Consider the following 22,683-nt stretch of genomic DNA (forward strand, 5'->3'; position numbering starts at 1 on the left):
AAAATAGAGCCTTAGATATTTAGAAGATTGGGTGATGTGGGTTGCAGATTAGAACATGGTGGTCAGGGGCATCTGGGTGACTCAGGCAGTTGAGCCTCTGACTCTTGATTTTGCCTCAGGTCATGATCTATCTCATGGGTTATGGGGAACAAGCCTTGCTTGAGGACTCCATGCACAGTGAGGAACCTGGTGGTCAGGGAGGGTCTCATGGAAAAGATAACATTTGGGCAAAGACGAAGCAAGGGAGTCAACCATGCCAATACCAGTGGAAAGAGAATTCTGGGTATAAAGAACAGAACCTGAAAAGACCCCAGGTGAGGACCTGGTGGTCATGTCACTGTAACAACAGTGAAGCCAGTGTGGCTTGACGACAATGACAGAGAGGAGCAGTAGCAGGGGGTCAGAAATGGAATGGGAGCTGGATCACGATGTAGAGCCTCAAAGGTCACTGGAAGGACTTGAAATTTTGCTCTTTTTTTAAAAATTAATTTCTTTTCAGCGAAACAGAATTCATTGTTTATGCACCACACCCAGTACTCCATGCCATATGTGCCCTCCATAATACCCACAACCTGGGTACCAAAACCTCCCAACCCCTGCCCCTTCAAAACCCTCAGATTGTTTTTAAGAGTCTATAGTCTCTCATGGTTCACCTCCCCTTCCAATTTCCCTCAACTGCCTTCTCCTCTCCATCTCCCAATGTCCTCCATGTTATTTGTTATGCTCCACAAATAAGTGAAACCATATGAAATTTTGCTCTTAATAAAATAGAAAGCCACTGAGGCATTTTGAAAAGTTTACCTACAATTCTTTATCAAGAATAGACTAAATGCTGGGGCGCCTGGGTGGCTCAGTGGGTTAAGCCGCTGCCTTCAGCTCAGGTCATGATCTCAGGGTCCTGGGATTGAGTCCTGCATCGGGCTCTCTGCTCAGCAGGGGGCCTGCTTCCCTTCCTCTCTCTCTGCCTGCCTCTCCATCTACTTGTGATTTCTCTCTGTCAAATAAATAAATAAAATCTTTAAAAAAAAAAAAAAAGAATAGACTAAATGATAGAATGATAACCAAAGCTAGAGGACAAGACCAGTTAGGAGGCTGCTAGTATAACGCAGGAGAGAAGTGACAAAGATTTGGATTGGGATAGTAGCAGAGGAGCTAGTGCAGAATAGAAGTGGGAGAGTATTTTGAACATAAAGCTAAAGGAGTTGCTGACAGATTAGATGTGGGCTGAGACAGAAAGAGAAAAATCAAAGCAACTCTGAGTGAGGTTTTTGTTTATTTGTTTGTTTGTTCTGTTTGTTTGTTTTTGTCCCAGGAAACTGGAAGAATGGAATCATCACTAATTGGGAAAAAGACAAGAGAAAAAGTAGGCTTGAGGTTAATGAAAAGGAAAATCAGGACTTTAATGATGGACATGTTAACAGGCAATAAATGGCCCACAGGGACCTGGAGTCCAGGGACAGGCTCTACTTAGACTGCAGATATAACTTTGTGAGTCTTCAGCATACACAGAATATTTAAAACCATTGACTGGAGGAGATCAATGGAATGAGTCCAGTAGAAAAGAATCCCAAGTCACTCTGGAAAATAAGCCAGCACTTCCTCAACAGGTTCAACACAGAGTTACCCTAGGATCCAGCAAAGCCAGCCCTAGATATATACCCAAGAGAAATGAAAACATACCTATGTAAAATCTTGTACATTAATGTCCATAGTAGGAGTATAAGCAATAGTCAAAAGGTGCTCCCAACCCAAATGACCATTGACTGATGAATGGGTAACAAAGTATGCTATATCCATACAATGGAATATTATCTGGAAATTAAAAAGACTGTGGTAACAATACTTAGTACAATGTGGATGAACCTTGAAAACATTGTGTGAATTGAAAGAAGCCAGTCACAAGGGACCACATTGTATGATTACACTAACATGATATGTCTGAACAAGCAAATCTATAGAGGCAGAAAGTCCCTAAGGCTGGGACAGAGCATGGGGTGGGAGAGGAAAGCTGGGTGGTACATGGGATTTCCTTTGAGGGCGATTTAAAATGTTCTAAAATTTATTATGGTAATGGTTTCACAACTCTATAAATATACTAAAATCCATTGAATTGGATACTTCAAATGGCTGAGTTGTACACTATATGAATTATATCTCAAAAATGAAGAAAGGAGGGAAGGAAGGAAAAGAAAAAGAAAAGAAAGAAAGAAAGAGAAAAAGGGATGGAGGGAGGGAGGAAGGTGGGGTATAGGAAGGAGGAAGGGGAATTTGTAAGGTTTGACCTTATAAGGTTTGAGCTCTGGAGTCACTGGACATTTGGGGATTTGTGATGCTTATTAGACATCAAAGAGGAAATTCTGAGTACGGGTGTGGGTGTGTGAATTTGGAGAAGAGAAAAAAGGTTTGGGCTAAGGAGTGATTTGAGACTGAGTCTGGGGTATGTCAATGTTGAGGTTGGGGATGTATAACAACAGAGAATGGGGCACAGAGCAAGGGAGACTTGAAAAGGAGGGGTAATGAAGTCCCCAATGTCAAGAAAACAGTTAAGGGAAAAGTGATCAACCCTGTCAAATGCTGCCGAGAGCTCAAGTAAGATGAAAACTGAGATCAAGCACTGGTTTTAACCATGTGGAAGAATCAATGGCAATTTTAAAAAAGCTGTTTTGTGGAAGCCATGAGAATGAATGCCTGATTAGAAAATGGGAGACAAGTAGATTGCAGATATCAAGTAGCTATAAGTACTGAGAAGATTTGCTTTTCACAATAGCAGAGAGGTGATCCAGTACCCGAAGGCAGTTAAAGAGTCTGGAAAATTCTGCCTCCCTAAGATAGGAGAAATAATAGAATCGCATAAGCTCATGAAAATGAGCAAGCAACAAAGGAAACATGATTATACAGAGGACAGAAGTCAACTGAAGATGTGATATCCTTGAACACATGAGAGCGGATGGAAAATCATGAGCGAGTGGAAGGGACTGGCTTTAACTAGGACTGTGGAAAGTTCACTCATAATAATGAAAAACAGGGGTTGCCTTTACAGCTCAGTTAGTTAAGCATCTGACTCTTTGTTTGCCTCAAGTTCTGATCTCAGGTTCTGAGAGTGGGGAGTCTGCGTAAGATTCTCTCTCTCCCCCTCTCTTTGCCCCTCTCCCTGCTCCCTCTCGTTGTCTCTCTCTCTTTTTTTAAAGATTTTATTTATTTATTTGACAGAGAGAGAGATCACAAATAGGCAGAGAGGCAGGCAAAGAGGGAGAGAGAGGAATCAGGCTCCCTGCTGAGCAGAGAGCCTGATGCGGGGCTCGATCCCAGAACCTTGAGATCATGACCTGAGCTGAAGGCCAAGGCTTAACCCACTGAGCCACCCAGGTGCCCCTCTCGTTGTCTCTCTTAAATAAGTAAATAAAGCTTAAAAAAATAATGAAAAACAGAGTATGTGGGCACAGAGTAAGCAGGAGATAGAGGGATGTGGTGGCAGAAACACACTTCTGGGGGCTTTTAATATTCCAGTAAAATAGAAAAAAAATGTCTTAGCAGAGTGAGGATGAGGGTGGATCCAGGGGAAGAGACCGAGGAGAAGGAAGGAAGAAGAAAACAGTGCCTGGGAAATGAGTGAGGGGAGGGCTAGAGGAGCAGAGGAAGAGTGAAATGCAGTATAGTTGCTGGAGAGTATCAGTATCCACCTGTGATTAGTAGCAATGAATTAAAAGTGAGACCAGGGATGCCTGGGTGGCTCAGTGGGTTAAGCCTTTGCCTATGGCTCTGGTCATGATCTTAGGGTCCTGGGATCGAGCCCTGCATCAGGTTCTCTGCTCAGCAGGGAGCCTACTTCACCCTCCACCACCTGCCTATCTGCCTACTTGTGATCTCTGTCAAATAAAAAAATAAAATCTTAAAAAAAAAAAAAAAAACACCTGAGACCAGTCAGCAAAAGGGTGTTTTTCTTTCTCCAGAAAGAAATACAAGGACAGACTCTGATAAACTTACAGTTGCCTTTAACCAGGGCTGGGATTAAGAAAATGTGAAAACTCCCAATTTTGTGAAAAAGACAAACAAAATATTTTTTTAAAAGGTTTTTATTTACTTATTTGCTAGAGAGAGACACCATGAGAGAGGGAACACAAGCAGGGGAGCAGGAGAGGGAGAAGGAGGGGATATATTAAACATAATACCAAATGTGTATTCTTTAAAACAGTGTACCATATTCTTATGAGATTCTAATGTAAAATTTATGGTGATACCCCTTCAAAAGAACTGATTAAAGATAGTTCAGGGGCACCTGGGTGGCTCAGTGTGTTTAGCCTCTGCCTTCAACTTGGGTCATGATCTCAAGGTCCTGGGATTGAGCCCCTCATTAGGCTCTCTGCTTGGTGGGGAGCCTGCTTCCTCCTCTCTCCCACTCTGCCTGCTTCTCTGCCTACTTGTGATCTCTGTCAAATAAATAAATAAAATCTTAAAAAAAAAAGATAGCTCAATCAAATCTACCTTGTAGATTTGTCTAAATTTCTGAAATAATAATTAATATGCAATAAGAAGGGAAAAAACCTCTACAGAGCTCCCTTAGAAAAATTAGAACTCCCCACAACATGACTTCCATAGGCCTTGTTGTGAGTCACATTTGTATAGAAAGACTTTATCACGTAGGACCTGTGTTACTTAATGTTTATTTCACAAGTGCTATTATTATATATATATAATATGGGCATTGCCACGTGCCAGTCCATCACTGATTCCAATTCAATTCCAACTAGTGGTAGACGATTCCCATGTTATGGCAAGACTCCACTCCAAGGGTCTGTCTCACCTCTCACCTTTTCTACCTCAGGATGGAGGATGCTCAGGGAGGAATGTGGGTGTGACTAAGTATATTCAACAAGATGTTTAATTATATGTCACAGAAACAATTTAGGCTGATACCAGCAAAAAGTTTTCACTGAAAAATAAAGGAGGCTCCAAAACCTGGTTCAAAGGACCACACATGCACAGCATGACTGCGGGTTGTCCACAAAAATGGCTCCAACATTCCCGACCCTATATCCTTGTCCCTTTGACAATGGGACTTTGGAGCTCCTCCCAATAAGAAGTATATGTCTTAACCTCTTGATTCTGGGCTGGCCAACAGAAGCAGAAGAAGTAATTTGCATCAGTTGTAAATGTCGGCTTTGCAAGGCCACTCCCTCTTAGAGCTGTGCTGTGCAGTCATGGGAATAAGCCTAGGCTGGCTCCTGGGTGACGGGGACATAGAGTCCAGGTGTCTCCATAACCTCAGCTGACATCACCCACATCACCAAAACAGAGCTATCTCACTGACCAGAAGCGGCTTGCAGATATGAGTGGGCTCAGAGCTAGCCAGTTAAACCCGGTCCAAAGTGACCATTCCAGAGACTCTGGAACTCAATAGCCTATCAAATTTTGAGACAGCCTGTTCAAAGCTTGACCTGGAGACTAGCTGAAGAAGGAAGGAAGGACTTCATTCCGTAGGAGCTGCAGCAGTGAGGAAGAGGGTCCAGTGTGAACTGAACTCTGATCGGTGCAGAGTGGACTAGGAATTTTAAAGGGAAATGAGGGAAGAAACAGGAGGAACAAGAAAAGATCAGGTTTGTTAACTGGAGTCTATTTGGTGGAGAAGGAAATTTCTTGTAGCTTTATGCCAGAAGGCAATAGTGTAAGTTAGAGCTGAGCACCCTCCAACCTGGCAGGGAGAAAAGTTGTTTTCCTGACTGCATTTCAAAGAGATGACTTTGTCTTGTGGGTGGCAGAAGAGCTACGGCTCAGGGGGAGAAGAAAGGATTCACGACTACAAGCTTTCTAAAGGAAGTGCTCTATGAGAGGCGGTTCAGAAACCTATCTACTTAATACCAGGTTTGGGCTGAAACAAACAGTAATTTGTCAGGCAGTCTTGACTGTCTCAGGCAGGCACACCAAGGGGTAAGTGTTATCCCAGGGATGTGGCCTTGAGTTAAAAATGTTAGCGTTTGTTCAAGTCTTTTAGTGTGCATAGTAGCGGGGGGCGAGGAAGTAGACAACATCATCTGTCCCTACCGTCTGCTGGTTTTATAGGCTAAAGTTGAGAAACTAGATGAAAAGAGAACTCAGAGGAGCCTGCTTAAACTTTAATCAAGAAGAGAGTCTCTGTCACTTGTCACTTAATTTTAGGGTGGTCCCTTATATAACAAAATCTAAATAATATAAAATGGAAGCCATGGGACTGGTCCAGTAGAAATTCTACCACCTCCTCCTCCAGACCTAGAAACTGCAGCTTGTACTGCTGGACACAAGCATTGCCCCTAGTGACCATGAAAAGTATGTGCAGTCGAGTGGCCAACTTTTGATTTCAGCTCAGGTCATGATCTCAAGTTGGTGAGATGGAGCCCCGAGTCAGTTTCCAAGTTCAGTATGGAGTCTGCTTGAGACTCTCTCTCCCCCTCCCTCTGCCCCTTCCCCCTGCTCACATCTCACATTCACTCTCTCTCCCTAAAATAGAATATATATATATATATCTTAAAAAATGAAGGAAGGAAGTAGGGGAGAGCGAGGAAGGAAAGAAGGAAGGAGGGAGGCAGGGAGGGAGATGCAGCTGAGGCCACCACTGCTGGGGCCCACCAGAATGGATTCTGTGTCTCAGTGTTCTTTGGTATCACTACTTTCAACTCAAAGCCAGTAGAAAACACTGATGGAACCTAAGTCACGTGCCCACTGCTTCACATCCAGCCTCTACAACTGGATATGGGCTCTGCTTAATTAAATAAAAAATTCCCCAATGTAGGAAGCGTGTTCAGATGCTAGATCATCATAATATTTCACACCTCCACTGCCTTACAGACCCTGAAACTCAGGCCTGAAGCATATCTTTATCCTTTTCTATATGAATAATTCCTCTTCCCTCAGAAATCTCTGACTTCCCCCACCCTCCTTCCCCACCCTAGCTGAATATAAAGGGAGGATTTGAATATAACCCTCCATTCCAGGTGTGTAGCCTGGGGAGAGAAAATGGAGAAAAGCATGGTGTTCTAGTGTGTTACATCAAGATGGTGTCCTAGCATCAGGAAAGAAATGGTAGTGTGGGTCTCTCTGCACCAAAAGACATCAGGCCAACAATTAGATATGGCTGGGTGTGACAACAGGGAATGAACAAAGAGGCTCCTAGGACAGCTCTGCTTCTACCTTAAGCTCATCAGTGAGCAGTGGACAATACACTTCCCCACTTCCCCAAGCAGGGCTCAGATGTTAGTTAAAGGAGAAGGCCAAGGGCCAAATTACTTGCATTTGTAACCCAAAGGCCATGGTGAATCGTGCAACTGAGGCCTTTCAATTGCGAAGAGTTCACAAGGTGGCCTTTGGAAGAGTGCCAAATACCAGGACCACTAGAAAGCTGACACCCTCCCTCCTGGACCTTCTCTCCCAACTTCCACTCTGTCATTATCATAAATAAACCTTGGGGCAGGAGTGTCACCCTGAAGAAGAGGAGGAAAAGGTAAAACCCAGGAATGACATGATTTCAAACTTGGACTGAAAAAGCATAACAGAGACTAAAATCACCTAGAAATGCCAACATACAGTTTTTATAGCATCAGGAAAAATGGAGCATACAGTCGAAACTGAGCTCAATTGTAAGAAAATAAAATGTTACCTCTTCCGCTTGTATGACTTAGGGCTTATGAAAATTATATTTATAATAGGTATAGAGCTGTTTTCTGTATTCTTAAGAGGATTAAGAGCTCTCTGGGGGAACTACATTATATTTTATTAAAAAATAATAAATCATTGACTGAAGTGTTTCAACACTAAATTGAAAATAACAAAGTGAATTGCTATTTTCCTCCAGCCTGGCCTTCTCTCTGAGGCATGCTCTGATTCTAATTTAACGCTGGGTGGTCACCAAAGTAATAAGGGTTTCTAAGCGATATTCTTCAGCACAGGGCATTCCAAAGATTTCCAGTCCATTCATGGGTCAGTTGAAGTCCAGAGGACTCCAAAAAGGTGCATTAGGTATCAAAACTGGCCTGAGAGTTAAGACAAACCCTAGAGCAGTGGTTCTCAGTGGGTAAAGTGGAGAGAAGCAGCCGGCCATTGGCAATGGGGGTCTGCTCCCCATGGGAATGTTGGCACTGTCTGGAAATGGATTGAGTGGTCACATCTGAAGGTGGTGCTATAGCACCACCTCTGGTAGAAGCCAGAGATGCTGCTAAATGTCCTGCAATGGACAGACAGCCCTCAGTATCAGCAGTCAACAGCCCAAAGTGTCAATAATGCTAAGGTAGAAAAAACCTGCTCTAGAAGTGAGTTAGTAGCCTAACCACTTGCAGGATCCCAACAGCCTAAAGTGTCTTTCAGCCCCAAAGCCTAAAGTGTCTTTCAATGAACAGAAACTTTGAATTTTGATAAATCCAATTATTCAATTGTTTCTTTTATAGTTAGTGATTTCTAGAAGAAATCTTTATCTACCTCAAGGTGACAAAGATAGTCCTGGTTTTCTTTCTTCCAGGAGCTTTACACTCATGGGCATGGCTAAAAATAAAGGCTGATGACATCGAATGCAAGAAAGGACATGGAGCAACCAGATCTCTCATAAACTGCTGAACATGCAAAATAGGGGAAGCACTTTGGACCTTGCTTGGTAGGTTGTTATGATGGTACTCATACTTCTAATCTATGACGTAGCAATTCCTCTCCAAGTATTTACTTGAACTAGTGCTGCAACTAGTAACATAGATGAAGCAAAAAACATGATGAACAAAAGAAGCCAGACACAAGACAGCATTTGCTTCACGTCCCATGTAGACAAAATTCAAAACAGGTAAATCTATTTGATGTAGATAGAAATTAGAATAATAGTTGCCTTACGGTGGATTGAAAGAAAAGAGACTGACCAGGAAGGTGTACAAGGGAATTTTCTAAGGTAATAGATGCTTTACACCCTGACAATGGTGCGGACTACATAGACATACCGATTCATTATTAAATTGTGCACTTAAGATGTGTGCATTTCACTACACGTAAGTTATGCCTCACAAAATGTGCACCATATTGCATTTTAGAAGGATCAGTATAAATTTGTCCTAAATGTGCAGAGCTGAGAGAGATACATGCATTTTATGGCATTTTGGTATTACAAGTCACAAGCTTTCTGCTGGAAAATGTTAAACTGAGAGAAGTTCTCTCATATTTTTCCCATATGCCTGGAAAGATCTGTCCTTGACTGTGCCCTTTAAGATTCAAGTGGAGAGTCAGTTGATGTGCTGGAAGTGGTTACATTCTGGATCACAACATTCTGTAATGTGGGGATCTCAACAGTGGGGCTGTGTTCTCCCCGTTAGATCTGTACTACTGACATGTGAAAAGTTAATTCTAACTACTGTTGTAAATACAGAACATGGTTTAATACGATTTTATTTGTAAAATAATGAAGTTGAAAAATATTTCCCTAGCTATAGAATTAAATGTAATCCACTCCATCTTCTCAAGGACCAGAGAAAGCATATCACTCCACGAGTGAGGGATATCTGCTAAGCTTCCAGCCTAGTCTTAATAGTACAAAAGAGGCAGCATAACTGTGGGTAAAGCATTAACAAAACTTTTTGTCCTTTATGAACAAATCTGACCTTGGCTTAACTTTATAACACTGTTTCTCTGGAAACCTGAAAAAAGTAGAATGTAACTGGTACTACTAAGCAACACTTCTTATGATAAAAATGAACAAATTGCATCTAGCAGGAGAGAAACTATATATGAACCATAAATACCTTGTGGGAAATCATAGCTTTAGGTTCCCTGAGTGTGATGATCCTCCTAATTTGACAGGCCCCTGCAGGGACTTGGGAATTGATGCCCCCTGATTGCTGTGAGGAACGCTGCAAGACGTCTTACTTAAGAGGGGTGCTAAATGCTGCATTCTAGCAAGTTCCATTTCCTAGCCTGTATGCCTCTCAATGAATCTGATGCCAGGTATACTCTATGGAAGTCCTGTGAGTGAGAATTTTTAGAGACAACCCTCTTGGGCATGGCAATAGCTCAGTTCACAATACAGGATGCCATCTATGGAATAAATACGTCTTTCATGAGTACAGGAAATTCATTGCTTGTGGAAACACTCTCATCTCTATCCTATGGACACATCATTCTTCAATGCCACAATATACAGATGGCATTTTCTTCTATACAATAGTAGGGGTGTCATAAACATAAAATAATACCTGAAATACTTCAACCTCCTTACAAGAAAATCATTATAAAAATCAAAATACACGTTTGGTTCAGGCATAGTTGCTAATTTTACTACCTCTGACACTTTTTTTATATCCTCCATTTGTATTTTCTTCACAGGTACATACATAAGTGGTTCCTCTCTTTAAATAACAAGTTTACATGTATCACAAATGACAATTATAATCTCTCTTCTACATTTGGCTAAATGCAGCTAGCTATTATACTTCACAAAGCAAAAGCAAACAAAGAAAACCATCAAATACCATTAGAGAAGTCAAGGACTCCCAAGTAGACAGGAATAAAGAATGGAAATTCCAAAAATATTCCAAAACAGAAATGAAAATTTAAGGATTCTTCGATTTAAAGGTACTTAGCATAAACTTTAAATGAATAAAGCAAACCAAGAGTACCTTCTGAACAGTTTCTGTGGGCACAGAAATTAATCTACCTATTAAGTTTGTCAGAGGCCAGTGTATTACCCTTAGTCACTACCTTTTCTTGAGTTTGCTATATAAGCTTTTTTTCTATATAAATTTTTAATGAGCCTAACATAAAATGTAAGTCAGTGAACCTAATATCATGTAATGCACTTTGGAGAAATTAAGACTCATCCTAAAAATACATGCATTTGTCATTTGAACTTTAATTATAAAAAAGAGCTAGATACAGTCAACTTCCCTTGCTGAGCTCTTCGTATAGAGCCCACATCCTCATTTGGCACTTAACATTATCATTTGCACACTGAACGCATTTGTTAAAAAAAAAATTGTTAAAAGAAAAGAAAGAAAAAAGAAAAAAAAAGGTTCAATATATCAACGACTCGACCACTAGCTTTGGATGATAAAGCTGCAAAGCTTTTTTGTTTTAATGTTTTTCAAACAAACAAACAAAAACACTAGTTTTCCATATTATTAAACTGAAATAGTTAACACTCTGTAATTCTCTAGGCACACATGAAAATTTTATCAATAGCTTGTAGCAAGCAGCATTCTAAAGCTGCCACAAATTAATCAACACATTCTAACCCCAGTCTGTTCCATTCTCCTGGGTGTTTCAGAAGGACCCATTGAGGGATGTGGAGGAGAAAGAGGCAAACGATCCCTGATTCCCACTATCCCAGCTGATTCATTAACTCTCTCATCTTCTTCACCCATGAGTTAATGCCCGAGTAAACAGGAAATAAATAATATGGTCAAAATTGCCTATATTGGTGCTACTCTTCTTTGACAATAGAAAAAAGCCTCCCTCAAATGGTGACTGAAAGTAAAATCCACATGGACCCACAGCAGAGATGACAGGATGGACCACCTCTACCTATGCTGGTCTACCCAGAAGACTAACCAACTACTATTATACTGAATCTGAACATTAACAAACATCTGCTCTGTGATAACAATGTGCTAGATACAGAACTTCTAATTACAGTGAGGTTATACCCTTATAAGCCCATTCAATGTAAATTAAAAATATCTTAAGTTAAAATTTCATTTAATAAAGTGAACCTATCAAACACCATAGCTTACACTAGCCTACCTTAAACATGCTCAAAACACTTACATTGGTCTACAGTTGGACAAAATCATCTAATACAAAGACATTTTATAATAAAGTATATTTATTTTGCAATAAAGTAATAATAGTGTCTTGTGAAATTTATGACTACTATACTGAAAGTGAAAAACGGAATGATTATATGAGTACAAAATGGCTGTAAGTGTACCTGTTGTTTACCTGGTGACCATGTGGCTGACCAGGAGCCATGGTGACTGCTACTGCCCAGTGTCATGACACAGTACGGCACCACACATCTCAGCCCAGGAAAAGATCAAAATTCAGAATTCAAAGTATGACTTCTACTGAATGCCATATCGCTTTCATACCTTTGTAACTCAGAGGCTGTTTATATAACTCTTTGTACCCTTACTGTCAATTCCTAGAAGATATGCATGAACTGTATCTTATTAACCTTCTTACTCTGAGTTTTGCATATATCCTGGTATATCAGACACTTAATGAGTGAATGGACAAATGGTTAAATGAGTAGCAGTACAGTGGCCAATTAGTTTGAGCAGCTACTAAAAACACTGCTACTCAGGATGCTTTCAGCTGCAATAAACAAGTAACAGAACAGCAGACAAAAAGTGGATTAAATAAAGTAGATACTTATTATTTCACTTTAAACAGAAGTGATTCAATTATGTCATGAGTCCCCATTCTTTTTATCTTTCCATCTTTCAGCCTCAGTATGTCAGCAATATCTGCCTTCATGGTCATGGTCACAAGATGGCTGCTAAAGCCTCAACATCTCACTATCACAAAAATAAACAGCAGCCAAAGCAAGAAGGGAGTGAGCAGGAAAAAAACAACTTTTTTCTTCCAGATGCTCTTCATCTTTTTTTTTTCCTTATGATTTGAGTTCTTCTTTTAACTTTTTTTTTTTTTTATTTCTTTTCAGCATAACAGAATTCATTGTTTTTGCACTATACCCAGTGCTCCATGCAATACCTGCCCTCCTTAATACCACCACCTGGCTCCCCAGATGTTCTCCATCTTAAAACACTTTTGCTTACCTCTCACTAAGCCAAGACTGGGTCACTTGTCTATTGTTAGGTTGAACAAAGAAGAATGGAATTTCCACAACTGGCATAGAATATCTATGATTAGAGAACAGGGAATAAAGATGCATCCTCCCTACCCTGCTCAACCAAATACACAAAACAAGGATTCTGTTTACATGGAAGTGGGAGAAATGGCTATAACCCATTATTTGCAGAGTTTACTAATGGCAAGATATGTAGAAGATCTTAAAGAATCTGCATAATCTCAAATCATCCATTCATTCATCATTCAATGAATGTTTGCTGAGCACCTACTATGTGCCAGAGAGACACTATTCTCCATCCATGGAATATATCATAGAAAAAAATATAATTTCCTAACCTCATGACATTACATTATAGAGGAGGAAAAGACAATAAACAGTAAGTATGACAATTAATAGGTATATCTCATATATACCTATTTCATATATATATATATATATGTGTGTGTTTTTATATATATGTGATAAGGTGTTTTGTCTTTTTTAAGATCAGGGTAAAGTGGCACTGGGTAGAACATTTACATATGGTGATCAGAGAAGTCCATTTGAGAAAGAGACAATGATTTGAAGGTGAAAAAAAAAAGATTAAGACCTCTGGCCTGAATCACTGACTGATTCTGGATCCTAAGTGGCCAAAATTACAATTATGGCCTTCCCATGCTCACCGAATTTTTCAGATGGCTTCAAGATAACTACCATTAAAATGAAAGACCATATCAGAGGTAGAGCAGAAACTGAAGCCTGTGCAGAATATATTCAGAAAAATCGGGGAGGGCACCTGGGTGACTCAGTGAGTTATGCACCTAATTCTCTGGATCTCAGGGTCTTGAGTTCAAGCCCTGAGTTAGGCTCCACACTGGGTGTGGGGCACACTTTAACAAAACAAAACAAACCAAAAACAAAAACAAAAAACAAAAGTTTTTAAAAAGAGGAAAATTTGGGGTGGTACTTAGAGACATATTGTAAGAAAATAAAGTAGGCGCTTACTAAAATCAAGGAAATTTTGTTATTAAAGAATCTATGAGCCTAAGAACCAAGGAGCAATGTGACTCTTTGAGCAACCTATGGGCCTATAAACACCTGCAAATATATCTCCCCCCAGGGAGAACAGATTCCCAAAGCCAATCTCAGATGTGACCAAGAAAAATAATAAACAAGGTTTGAGTCCTTCCAGAGAACAGAGCAGGGGGCCACAGGCAGCAATGGACAAGAATTCCCTTCCAGAGAGCAGAAAGAGGATCCAACCAAGGGCCTCCTCCATGACCAGAGCAGAGGTTTTTGAGCCTTTCCGCTCCGAGCCCCGCGGCCCCTGGCACCGGTCCGCGCGGGGCGCCCCGACGGAAGGAGGGACGGACTCCGGTCCGCGGCATCCTGAGCGGCGGGCGCGCCCCCAACGCCGGATGTGGACTGGGGGCCTGGCTCCCCGCGGCGCTGAGTCCAGGGCTGACTTGGCCCTTGGACGCCTTCTTCCTGGGTGGGAGAGAGTCCGGGGCGAGGGGACCCCTAGGCGCCTCCCCGCCCGGCTTGGACACCCCGGCGCCGGCGGTGCCGGACCCGCACGGGGGAGCCGCTGCCCGGCCTTCCGTGCCGGAGCTGGAGACGCTGCCGGGACGTCCTCGGGTGTGCGCGCCTCCACGTGTCTTTTCCCGCCGCGCATCTCCGATGGGAAGCCTCGCTACGTCGAGTTAGCGAAACGCACCCCGGGGTCCCCACAATGAAGACAGCAAAGCGGTGTCCCGAACAGGTCGTTTTCCCTGCATTTAACAGCGTTCAGTAGGTTGAAAGACCCCTGGCGGCCCCGCTAAGCTCTGAGCCGGGACTGAGCAGAGCAGAACCCCCGCCGCTGCTTCCCTTCGGATGCCCTCCTCAGCCGAATGAAATACAGGAATCCGAAAAAGGCGCTTGGGCATGTGACGCCTGTGGCAAACCTTAAGTTTTACCAGCTTCGTGTCCTTACACAGGAAGAGCGAGCCTGAAGCGCAAGTGTGGCGATGCTGGTTTGGGGAGTCCGTTGCATTAGAGAAACAGCATCCTTCTCCCAGGAGTTCCGAACCCCGCCCCGCTGTCAGGTTCTGGGAACCGCGTAACTCTCCCTTTCTGTTTCTCGACAGGGGCACTATGAACGCGGAGGAGCAGTTTGTAAACATTGATCTGAATGACGACAACATTTGCAGTGTTTGTAAACTGGGAACAGACAAAGAAACCCTCTCCTTCTGCCACGTTTGTTTTGAGCTAAACATTGAGGGTAAGGACACGGCGTAGATTCATTTTAGGGCATGAACTTTACTTTTGCTGAACTAGTTTATAAAGTAAAATAAAATTTCTTGAATGGTTGGAAGTTGTGCCAAGTATGATGTGTGAAGATCTGTTAAAGATTTATGGAAAGGAAGCTGAAGTTCTCACCGCTGTGAACTTAAAAATCATTTTTTTTTTTTAAGTCCCACAGAATTAATCCCGTTTTTGCTAATCTAAAAACAAAGTATATGTATTGACTAGTGAACATGTTTTCTGGGTTGAAACCTTATTAAGTTGTCAAGTTTAAAACTGACCTGTGTGGATGGTTTTGTTATTTACCTTGTGGGCGAATGTAATTGAATTCCTTTGGTCTTCCATGCTGGTACCTTACTGAGGTGAGCTAGAACTCTTTTCCCTAGTGCTGTCTTATCTGGGAAAACTTTTTTAAAATTTTTAGATAACTTCTTTTCAGTAATCACACAAAATTTTAATAATTTTTAAACATTAAAAAGGGTTTTTTTTTTTACATTTCTTAATATTATCTCTGAAAACATATGAAAAAGAATTCTCCAAATATTTAAAAAAAATATGTTACCATGTACTATTTGTCTGGATTGGCGTACAGCTGATGCATGTATGGACATGAAGAGTTTGCCCTCAAGAAACATGTGGGAGGTGTTTCTTTAATCTTAATGTTATGAACCTTGATTTTATAAAAAATATTTATGACTCTAAAAAGAATCTTAATATTTTTATAATAAAAGCATATAATTATATGATACTCATCCATTTAAGATCATATCAGTTATAAGAGTTTTGCCATTTTACTCTCTGGAAGAATTATAGTTGCTGAACATGATCACTGATGGAAGATCTTGAATTTCTTGCGGGTAAATAGAATACATAGAACTTCAGCTTTAATAACTATAGTAATTATTACCATTTAATTAAGGGCTCACTTAGAAATATGATTCTTGTATAGCATCTGAATTACTATGTCCTTAATAATACTACAGTGAAAGATCTAATTTTATGTTCTTTGAAAATAGAGTTGGCTCTATATATTCTTTTACATTGTAGATTTTAATTTGGGGTGGACAGAGGCATTAGAAATGATCCAGCTCAAACCTGTATTTTACATGGAAGGAAACTGAGGGCCAAATAAGACTGTTCAAGGTTGCTGTAGTGGTGATACCATGCTAAAATAAAACACCTTCCGTGGATTACCTTATTTAACTCGGATAGTTCTAAGATGGCTTCTGTAATCCATTTTAAAGGTGATGGATCCTAACATTTGAGACCTAAGAAGAGCACTTTGAAGTCACACAGCAGGAATTGACATGCTGGGGTTTGAGGCCTGGTGATCTGTTTCCAGCATATATGATCTTAATTCCATTGATCTATTGTCAGTATTTATTAGTTGATAGGGCTAATATTAGAAACCCCTTTCCCTGAATCCTAATTAGCTATCCTTGCTGCTCCAGCAGCCAGCTTTTCCTAACCAGTGCTTCTGACTAAATCATTAGCGGTGATCGTGCTGTGATAGACTATTTCCACCGAAACCTAAACTTCCATAAGTTGCTTTTCTAGCCTTTTAAAAATATGCCTTTTAACTGGCTTTTTGTCATTATATAGAGAATATACAAATACTCCTTAGGTACCACTTTTATAAATATTTCATTTCTGATAATACCTTTTTTCTTTAAAAGATTCATTTATTTCAGAGAGGTAGCACACTTTCTGAGAGCATGGGGGGTGGAGGGCATAAGGAGCAGAAGGAAAGAGAGAGAGAATCTCGAGCAGACCTCTCACTGAGCATGGGCTATATTTCAGGACCCTACGATCATGACCTGAGCCAAAATCAAGTCTGACACTTAACCAACCAAGCCCCCCAGGTGCCCCGTGATAATGTATTTCTTTTAATTTAATTTTTTTTATATTTTTAAGATTCTATTTATCTGAGAGAGAGCACGAACGATGGGGGAGAGACAGAGGGAGAGGCAGACACCCTGCTGAGCAGGGAGCCCAACATGGGGCAATGTAGGGGTTGATCCCAGGATCCCAGACCTAAGCCAAAGGCAGATGCTTAAACAGGCTGAGCCACACAGGAGCCCCCTCCCCTGATAATATTTATCTTAATATGTAAGTGGAAGTTATATATTGTTGAAATAATAGTTACATTTAACTTGAAAGACAGTTCTCAATTTGAATTACAACTGTTCCATTTTGTACTCTACTACACTCAAGATTTTATATTTTAAAATGTGAATTCAACCTTCATGAGGAAACATTATTTTAGAATTAAGCGTTCATCTCAATTTATTCACAACATTTTTATATTTATTGCAGTGACAAGCTAGTTTTTTTTTTTAAGATTTTATTTATTTATTTATTTATTTGTTGGAGAGAGACAGAGCACGCGTGCACGCATAAGCAGGCAGAGTCGCAGGCAGAGGCAGAGAGAGAATCAGGCTCCCTGCTGAGCAAGGAGCCGGATGCAGGACTCAATCCCAGGACCTCAGGATCATGACTTGAGCCGAAGGCAGCAGCTTGAATCACTAAGCCACCCAGGTGTCCCAGTGACAAGCTAGTTCTATTATAACCACTTTAACTTACAGGAGAAAAGGGAGGAAAACGAGAACTCTGAATTACACAAAATTTTGGTTTTCATATCAGTATACAGGTTTTTAAAAGTCAATTAAAAATGTGATAATAGGGGCGCCTGGGTGGCTCAGTGGGTTAAAGCCTCTGCCTTTGGCTCAGGTCATGATCTCAGGGTCCTGGGATCCAGCCCTGCATCGGGCTCCCTGCTTGGCAGGAAGTCTGCTTCCCCCTCTCTCTGTGCCTGCCTCTCTGCCTATTTGTGATCTCTCCCTCTGTCAAATAGATAAATAAAATCTTTAAAAAAAAATGTGATAATAAAGTAGTCATATACCTGAAAAACAACAAGGTATATTCTTGTCTATGTCAGTAAATCTGTTAGTCTTTTAAGGTTTCTTTCCCCTGCAAAGCTATTAGCACAATGCCAATTAATGAATGTTAGAATGTAAGAGAACTTGTAAAAACATGACATTTAACTTTACTAGTTTGGTGTAATATTTTGCAGTATGGTAATGTTGATCTTACCTGGTTTCTTAGTTTACTAATGGCTAAATTTGCTCTAAAGCATGCTATTTTCTCTGCTAAGAGACCAGTTAAATTTTTTCTTGAGGAATAATAACAATTTACTAATTTTGAGTCCACACATTTGTAGTAAACAAAAATATTTTATGGCTTTGGGATTGCTGATTAGGTCACATCAAAACTGGTCTAATCAAATGGCCTCTTGTTTAAAAGTTGTGTGCATGCATATATTTATAAAATGAAAACAAAAGGAGAAGGAGAAATAACAAGACAGTTAAATCTTACTAGATTTCGTATTCTGAGCATGGCCTTAATTGCCTTTTTTTCTGTGACTTTATAGTAATTAAAAGGAAATAGTATCTACATTTTGAATACTTCCTTGTATACTTCAAAGACCTAAGAAGTGTATTTGAGAATTCAACTCTTTTAAAGTGCTCATAAGATTGATTTTTCTTTGTACCTGTAATTCACCATTAGAATAATTTGCCTATGGATTAGAAGACAGATGCATAAACTTCGTAATACTCGTGGCCTATATCATGGCTTTTAAAACACTATAAACTTGTTTGTGCATATACTCTAATATGCCTCATAGTACATTATGCTAAGATCTCTACAAATAGTGATGGAATTACTACCTTTCCCTAAGCTATTGAGCCTGGGAGAAAGTTAGCCCAGGATGGTCAGGAGCCGGTAATAAGACTCAGTTGTACAAGGTAACAGAGTCAGAAATGAAACTGAAGGGGAGAAAGATCCAGAATTCTGACGTTACTTCATGCTGTCTGTTTTCATTTTGTGCCAAAAAGCTGTGCAAGTAATTCTTAGAGCATCCCTACCTTCCTCTAAGAATTGACTTCCTTTCTTTTCTGTGGGGTTTTTTTGTGTGTGTGTGTGTGTTTTTTTTTTTTTTTTCCTGAGACTGGATCAGTTCCTCTTACGCCAAGCAAGGTTCTAGGCTAACTTGATGGTGGATTAGCAAGGATCACTAATGCTTACTCGTGCATCTCGGCATTCTCCCCCTAATTTGTTGAACTTTCTAGGAAATTTTCTAGAAGCCAACCCAAATTCAGATCCTCGGTAATCTTTCTAGCAAGAAAAATCCTAGGTGTTTTTTCTTGGTTAAGGCACTGGTGAACTTTTCATCTGGTTCTTTCTTGATTCTGTGTCTTTGACCAAAAGACTGTTCATATGGTTGTAGTCAGGGAACAGTGTGAATCTCATCAAGTCCTGATTCGGTTTGGATGTGAAAACTGGTTATTGACTACTGAGTCTGTCATTAGTTCTTCCACTGTCCTGCTTCTGACGTTCCAGGATCTTTCCGCTTCAGTAAAAGGACCCACCCCTTGTGATAGGGAAACAGTGTAAGTAGCTAACTGAATCTGCAATTAGCCTCTTTCACTTGTGTCACATAATGGCAGATATCTTACACTGGTATTAAATAAAGAGAGCACCTTTAATATATAAAACATACTGTGACTTTTGAACTTCAACTGGGTTCTCTTTGATATACTTAGAAATACAGCCAAAAGGTTATTTTCTTTTTCTTAACTGCCTTTTTGATGCCTTTAAAGTGCCGGTGACACCTTAAATAAACTGAATGCAGCAAAACCTCATTATATGGTCAGAAATGGGGAGGATGGAAAAGGCAAGGGGGATTGGCTGGTGAAAACTTTAAATTGTAGAATATGTTTAAAGAAAAATATTTGAATCTAGGCTGCCTCAGAGAAAGGACATCCCTGGGACTTTAAAGACAGGACCTGAGGCCCCGCAGCACAGGGAAACTTCAGATCAGGAGAATGGGCCTCACATGGTAAGGAAGCCATAAGGCTCGGCCCTGACTTCTTTTTGCACAGAGAGGGACATGACCTAGCACTGCCTTGACCCTCGATTTGCTGTAGGTCCAGATGAGCAAGGAGTGGCGGAGCTCCAGGCTGGGATCAGCCCTTCCTACCAGCCCCCCGTTCTTGTGAGATTCACGTCACTTTCTAATGCACAGCAAAGTAATGAACAACTGGGTTCTAGGATCTAGAGCACTTCCCCTCCCCCAGCCCAGCTGATCTAGCCTGGTTGCCAGGGTTCTCTCTTAGAGACAGAACTCTCCTCACAGTTCTAGTGGTCAGGTGTGGCTGTAGGATGTTAGTGCTTGAAGGCAGAGCCCTGAAGCCCGACGTAGCCATGGAGGGCCCCATCTTGGCTGCCACATCCACTTATAAGCTCATCCTGGAGCAGCTGTGGGGTGCTCTGCTGGCGGTTTCTCGTAGCTGGAAACACAGCCCATGGCTCCCCATGTTGTGCTGGGTGATGCTGCTAGGTCCTGTCGGGCTGCTTTCTTTAAGGAAGAGACAACTCAGTCGAAGAAGGGCATAGGCACTGAGCCAAAGATGTACTGATCGCCATGAAGTCTATGGAGGAGGCACTGAGAATGCTGGATCAACCACACAAGCCCATGACGTCCTCAGGCCACCCACAGTGGGGACCAGTCCTCCCACATGACAAACCTTGTGCTTCTCAGAAATGAATACACACCTGAGCACATTACAACAGGATGTTGCCAATGTTCTGAAAAAGGTACATAAGAGCCAGCCTCATGATATTGCCCAAGGCCCTGGAGAAAAATCCATCAGGAGAGAATCAGAAGAATGAAGAACAAAGTATGAAACAAAGAATGAATGATTTCCTAGAAAACACTGATTTGACACAATGACTAGGACAGCTTGAGCAAGAAATTTCCAGATGGACCACATCTTCCTTATCCATTCGTCCACTGAAGGGCATCTTGGTTCTTGCCACAGTTTGGTGACCGTGGCCATTGCTGCTATAAACACTGGGGTACAGATGGCCCTTCTTTTCACTACATCTGTATCTTTGGGGTAAATACCCAGTAGTGCAATTGCAGGGTCATAGGGAAGCACTATTTTCAATTTCTTGAGGAATCTCCACACTGTTCTCCAAAGTGGCTGCATCAACTTGCATTCCCACCAACAGTGTAAGAGGGTTCCCCTTTCTCCACATCCTCTCCAACACACGTTGTTTCTTGTCTTGCTAATTTTGACTATTCTACCTGGTGTAAGGTGATATCTCAATCTGGTTTTAATTTGAATCTCCCTGATGGCTAGTGATGATGAATATTTTTTTATGTGTTTGATAGCCATTTTTACGTCTTCATTGGATAAGTGTCTGTTCATATCTTCTGCCCATTTTTTGATATGATTATCTGTTTTATGTTTGTTGAGTTTGAGAAGTTTTTTATAGATTCTGGATATCAACCTTTTGTCTGTACTGTCATTTGCAAATATCTTCTCCCCTTCCGTGGGCTGCCTCTCTGTTTTGTTGACTGTTTCCTTTGCTGTGCAAAAGATTTTGATCTTCATGAAGATCACTATGGAGAATTATGCCTCCATCAGAAAGGATGAATACCCAACTTTTGTAGCAACATGGATGGGACTGGAGGAGATTATGCTGAGTGAAGTAAGTCAAGCAGAGAGTCAATTATCATATGGTTTCACTTGTTTGTGGAGCATAACAAATAAATGGAGGAAATAGGGAGATGGAGAGGAGAAGGGAGTTGAGGGAAATTGGAGGGGGAGGTGAACCATGAGAGACTATGGACTCTGAAAAACAATCTGAGGGTTTTACAGGGGTGGGGGGTGGGAAGTTCGGGGAGCCAGGTGGTGTATTAAGGAGGGCATGTATTGCATGGAGCACTGGGTGTGGTGCAAAAAACAATGAATTCTGTTATGCTGAAAAGAAATAATAAAAAAAAAAAGAAAGAAATTTCCAGATGGATGCAGACAGGGCAGTAAACGAGGGGGAAGAAAGGCTGGAAACGTCCAGAAGGATCAAGCCAGCCAGTCACCGTCCTCCCCCAGGGCAGGACCTGGGATGCAGGCCATCCCTTCGCCTCACCTCCCCACAGATCATGCTGCTGCCACAACCTGGGGGGTCGCGCAAAAGAGGGGAGCAGGAAATGGCGATCACCCCGCCCATGGCGAAGCCCTGGAGAGGAAGGGCGTCACTGATGTTGCTGGCTTCCATGTCTTCCCTCCAAGTCCCCAAACGGAACGGCAACATAGATTCAGACAGCCAAGGGCAGAAAGAGGAGAGATCGCCATGCTGACACGTCAAATACACAGTCTCCAAACCCAGAAACCATCTCTGCAACAGGAAAATTCAGGGCTTGACAGGGAGATCCAGCAGCTGAAGCAGAAACTTCAGAAAACCCAAGAAGAACAGGACCAAGACATTCTGCAACTTCACAGAAAACACTTTCAAGGGCAAGCTCAGCACTTGCAAATGATGCAGAAACTGACCAGCATCTATAGAGACAAGACTGTCACTTGCCACTTGCGCAACCACTATGGGAACATGGCCCAAGAGATGGCCCATGAAATGGAGATCAACAGCTCCTCCTATCACAAGGCTGTCCTCTTCCATCAAGACAGAGCTGCCAAAGGCGGGGTGGCCACTGTATCCAGCAAGAGAAAGTTCCAGGAGCTAAAGAGAGAAAATGATCGCCCGAG

General features: G+C 41.4%; 1 protein-coding gene and 1 long non-coding RNA gene across 5 annotated transcripts in view; one reads left to right on the forward strand and one right to left on the reverse strand.

The window, feature by feature from the left end:
• Window positions 1–22,683, reverse strand: part of LOC106003575 — a 127,354-nt gene that overhangs the window by 97,470 nt on the left and 7,201 nt on the right. The gene's annotated exons all lie outside the window — the stretch shown is intronic.
• The window catches only part of CUNH21orf91 (chromosome unknown C21orf91 homolog), a 130,565-nt gene continuing 122,805 nt past the window's right edge, over window positions 14,924–22,683 (forward strand). The window contains exon 1 of the mRNA XM_045088184.1: window positions 14,924–15,050. Within this exon, the coding sequence (XP_044944119.1) occupies window positions 14,924–15,050 (127 nt within the window). The remainder of the gene's footprint in view (window positions 15,051–22,683) is intronic.

This window comes from Mustela putorius, unplaced genomic scaffold (genome assembly GCF_011764305.1).
Source record: "Mustela putorius furo isolate JIRA1106 unplaced genomic scaffold, ASM1176430v1.1 tig00003834_pilon_pilon_pilon, whole genome shotgun sequence".
Taxonomy (NCBI): Eukaryota; Metazoa; Chordata; class Mammalia; order Carnivora; family Mustelidae; genus Mustela; species Mustela putorius.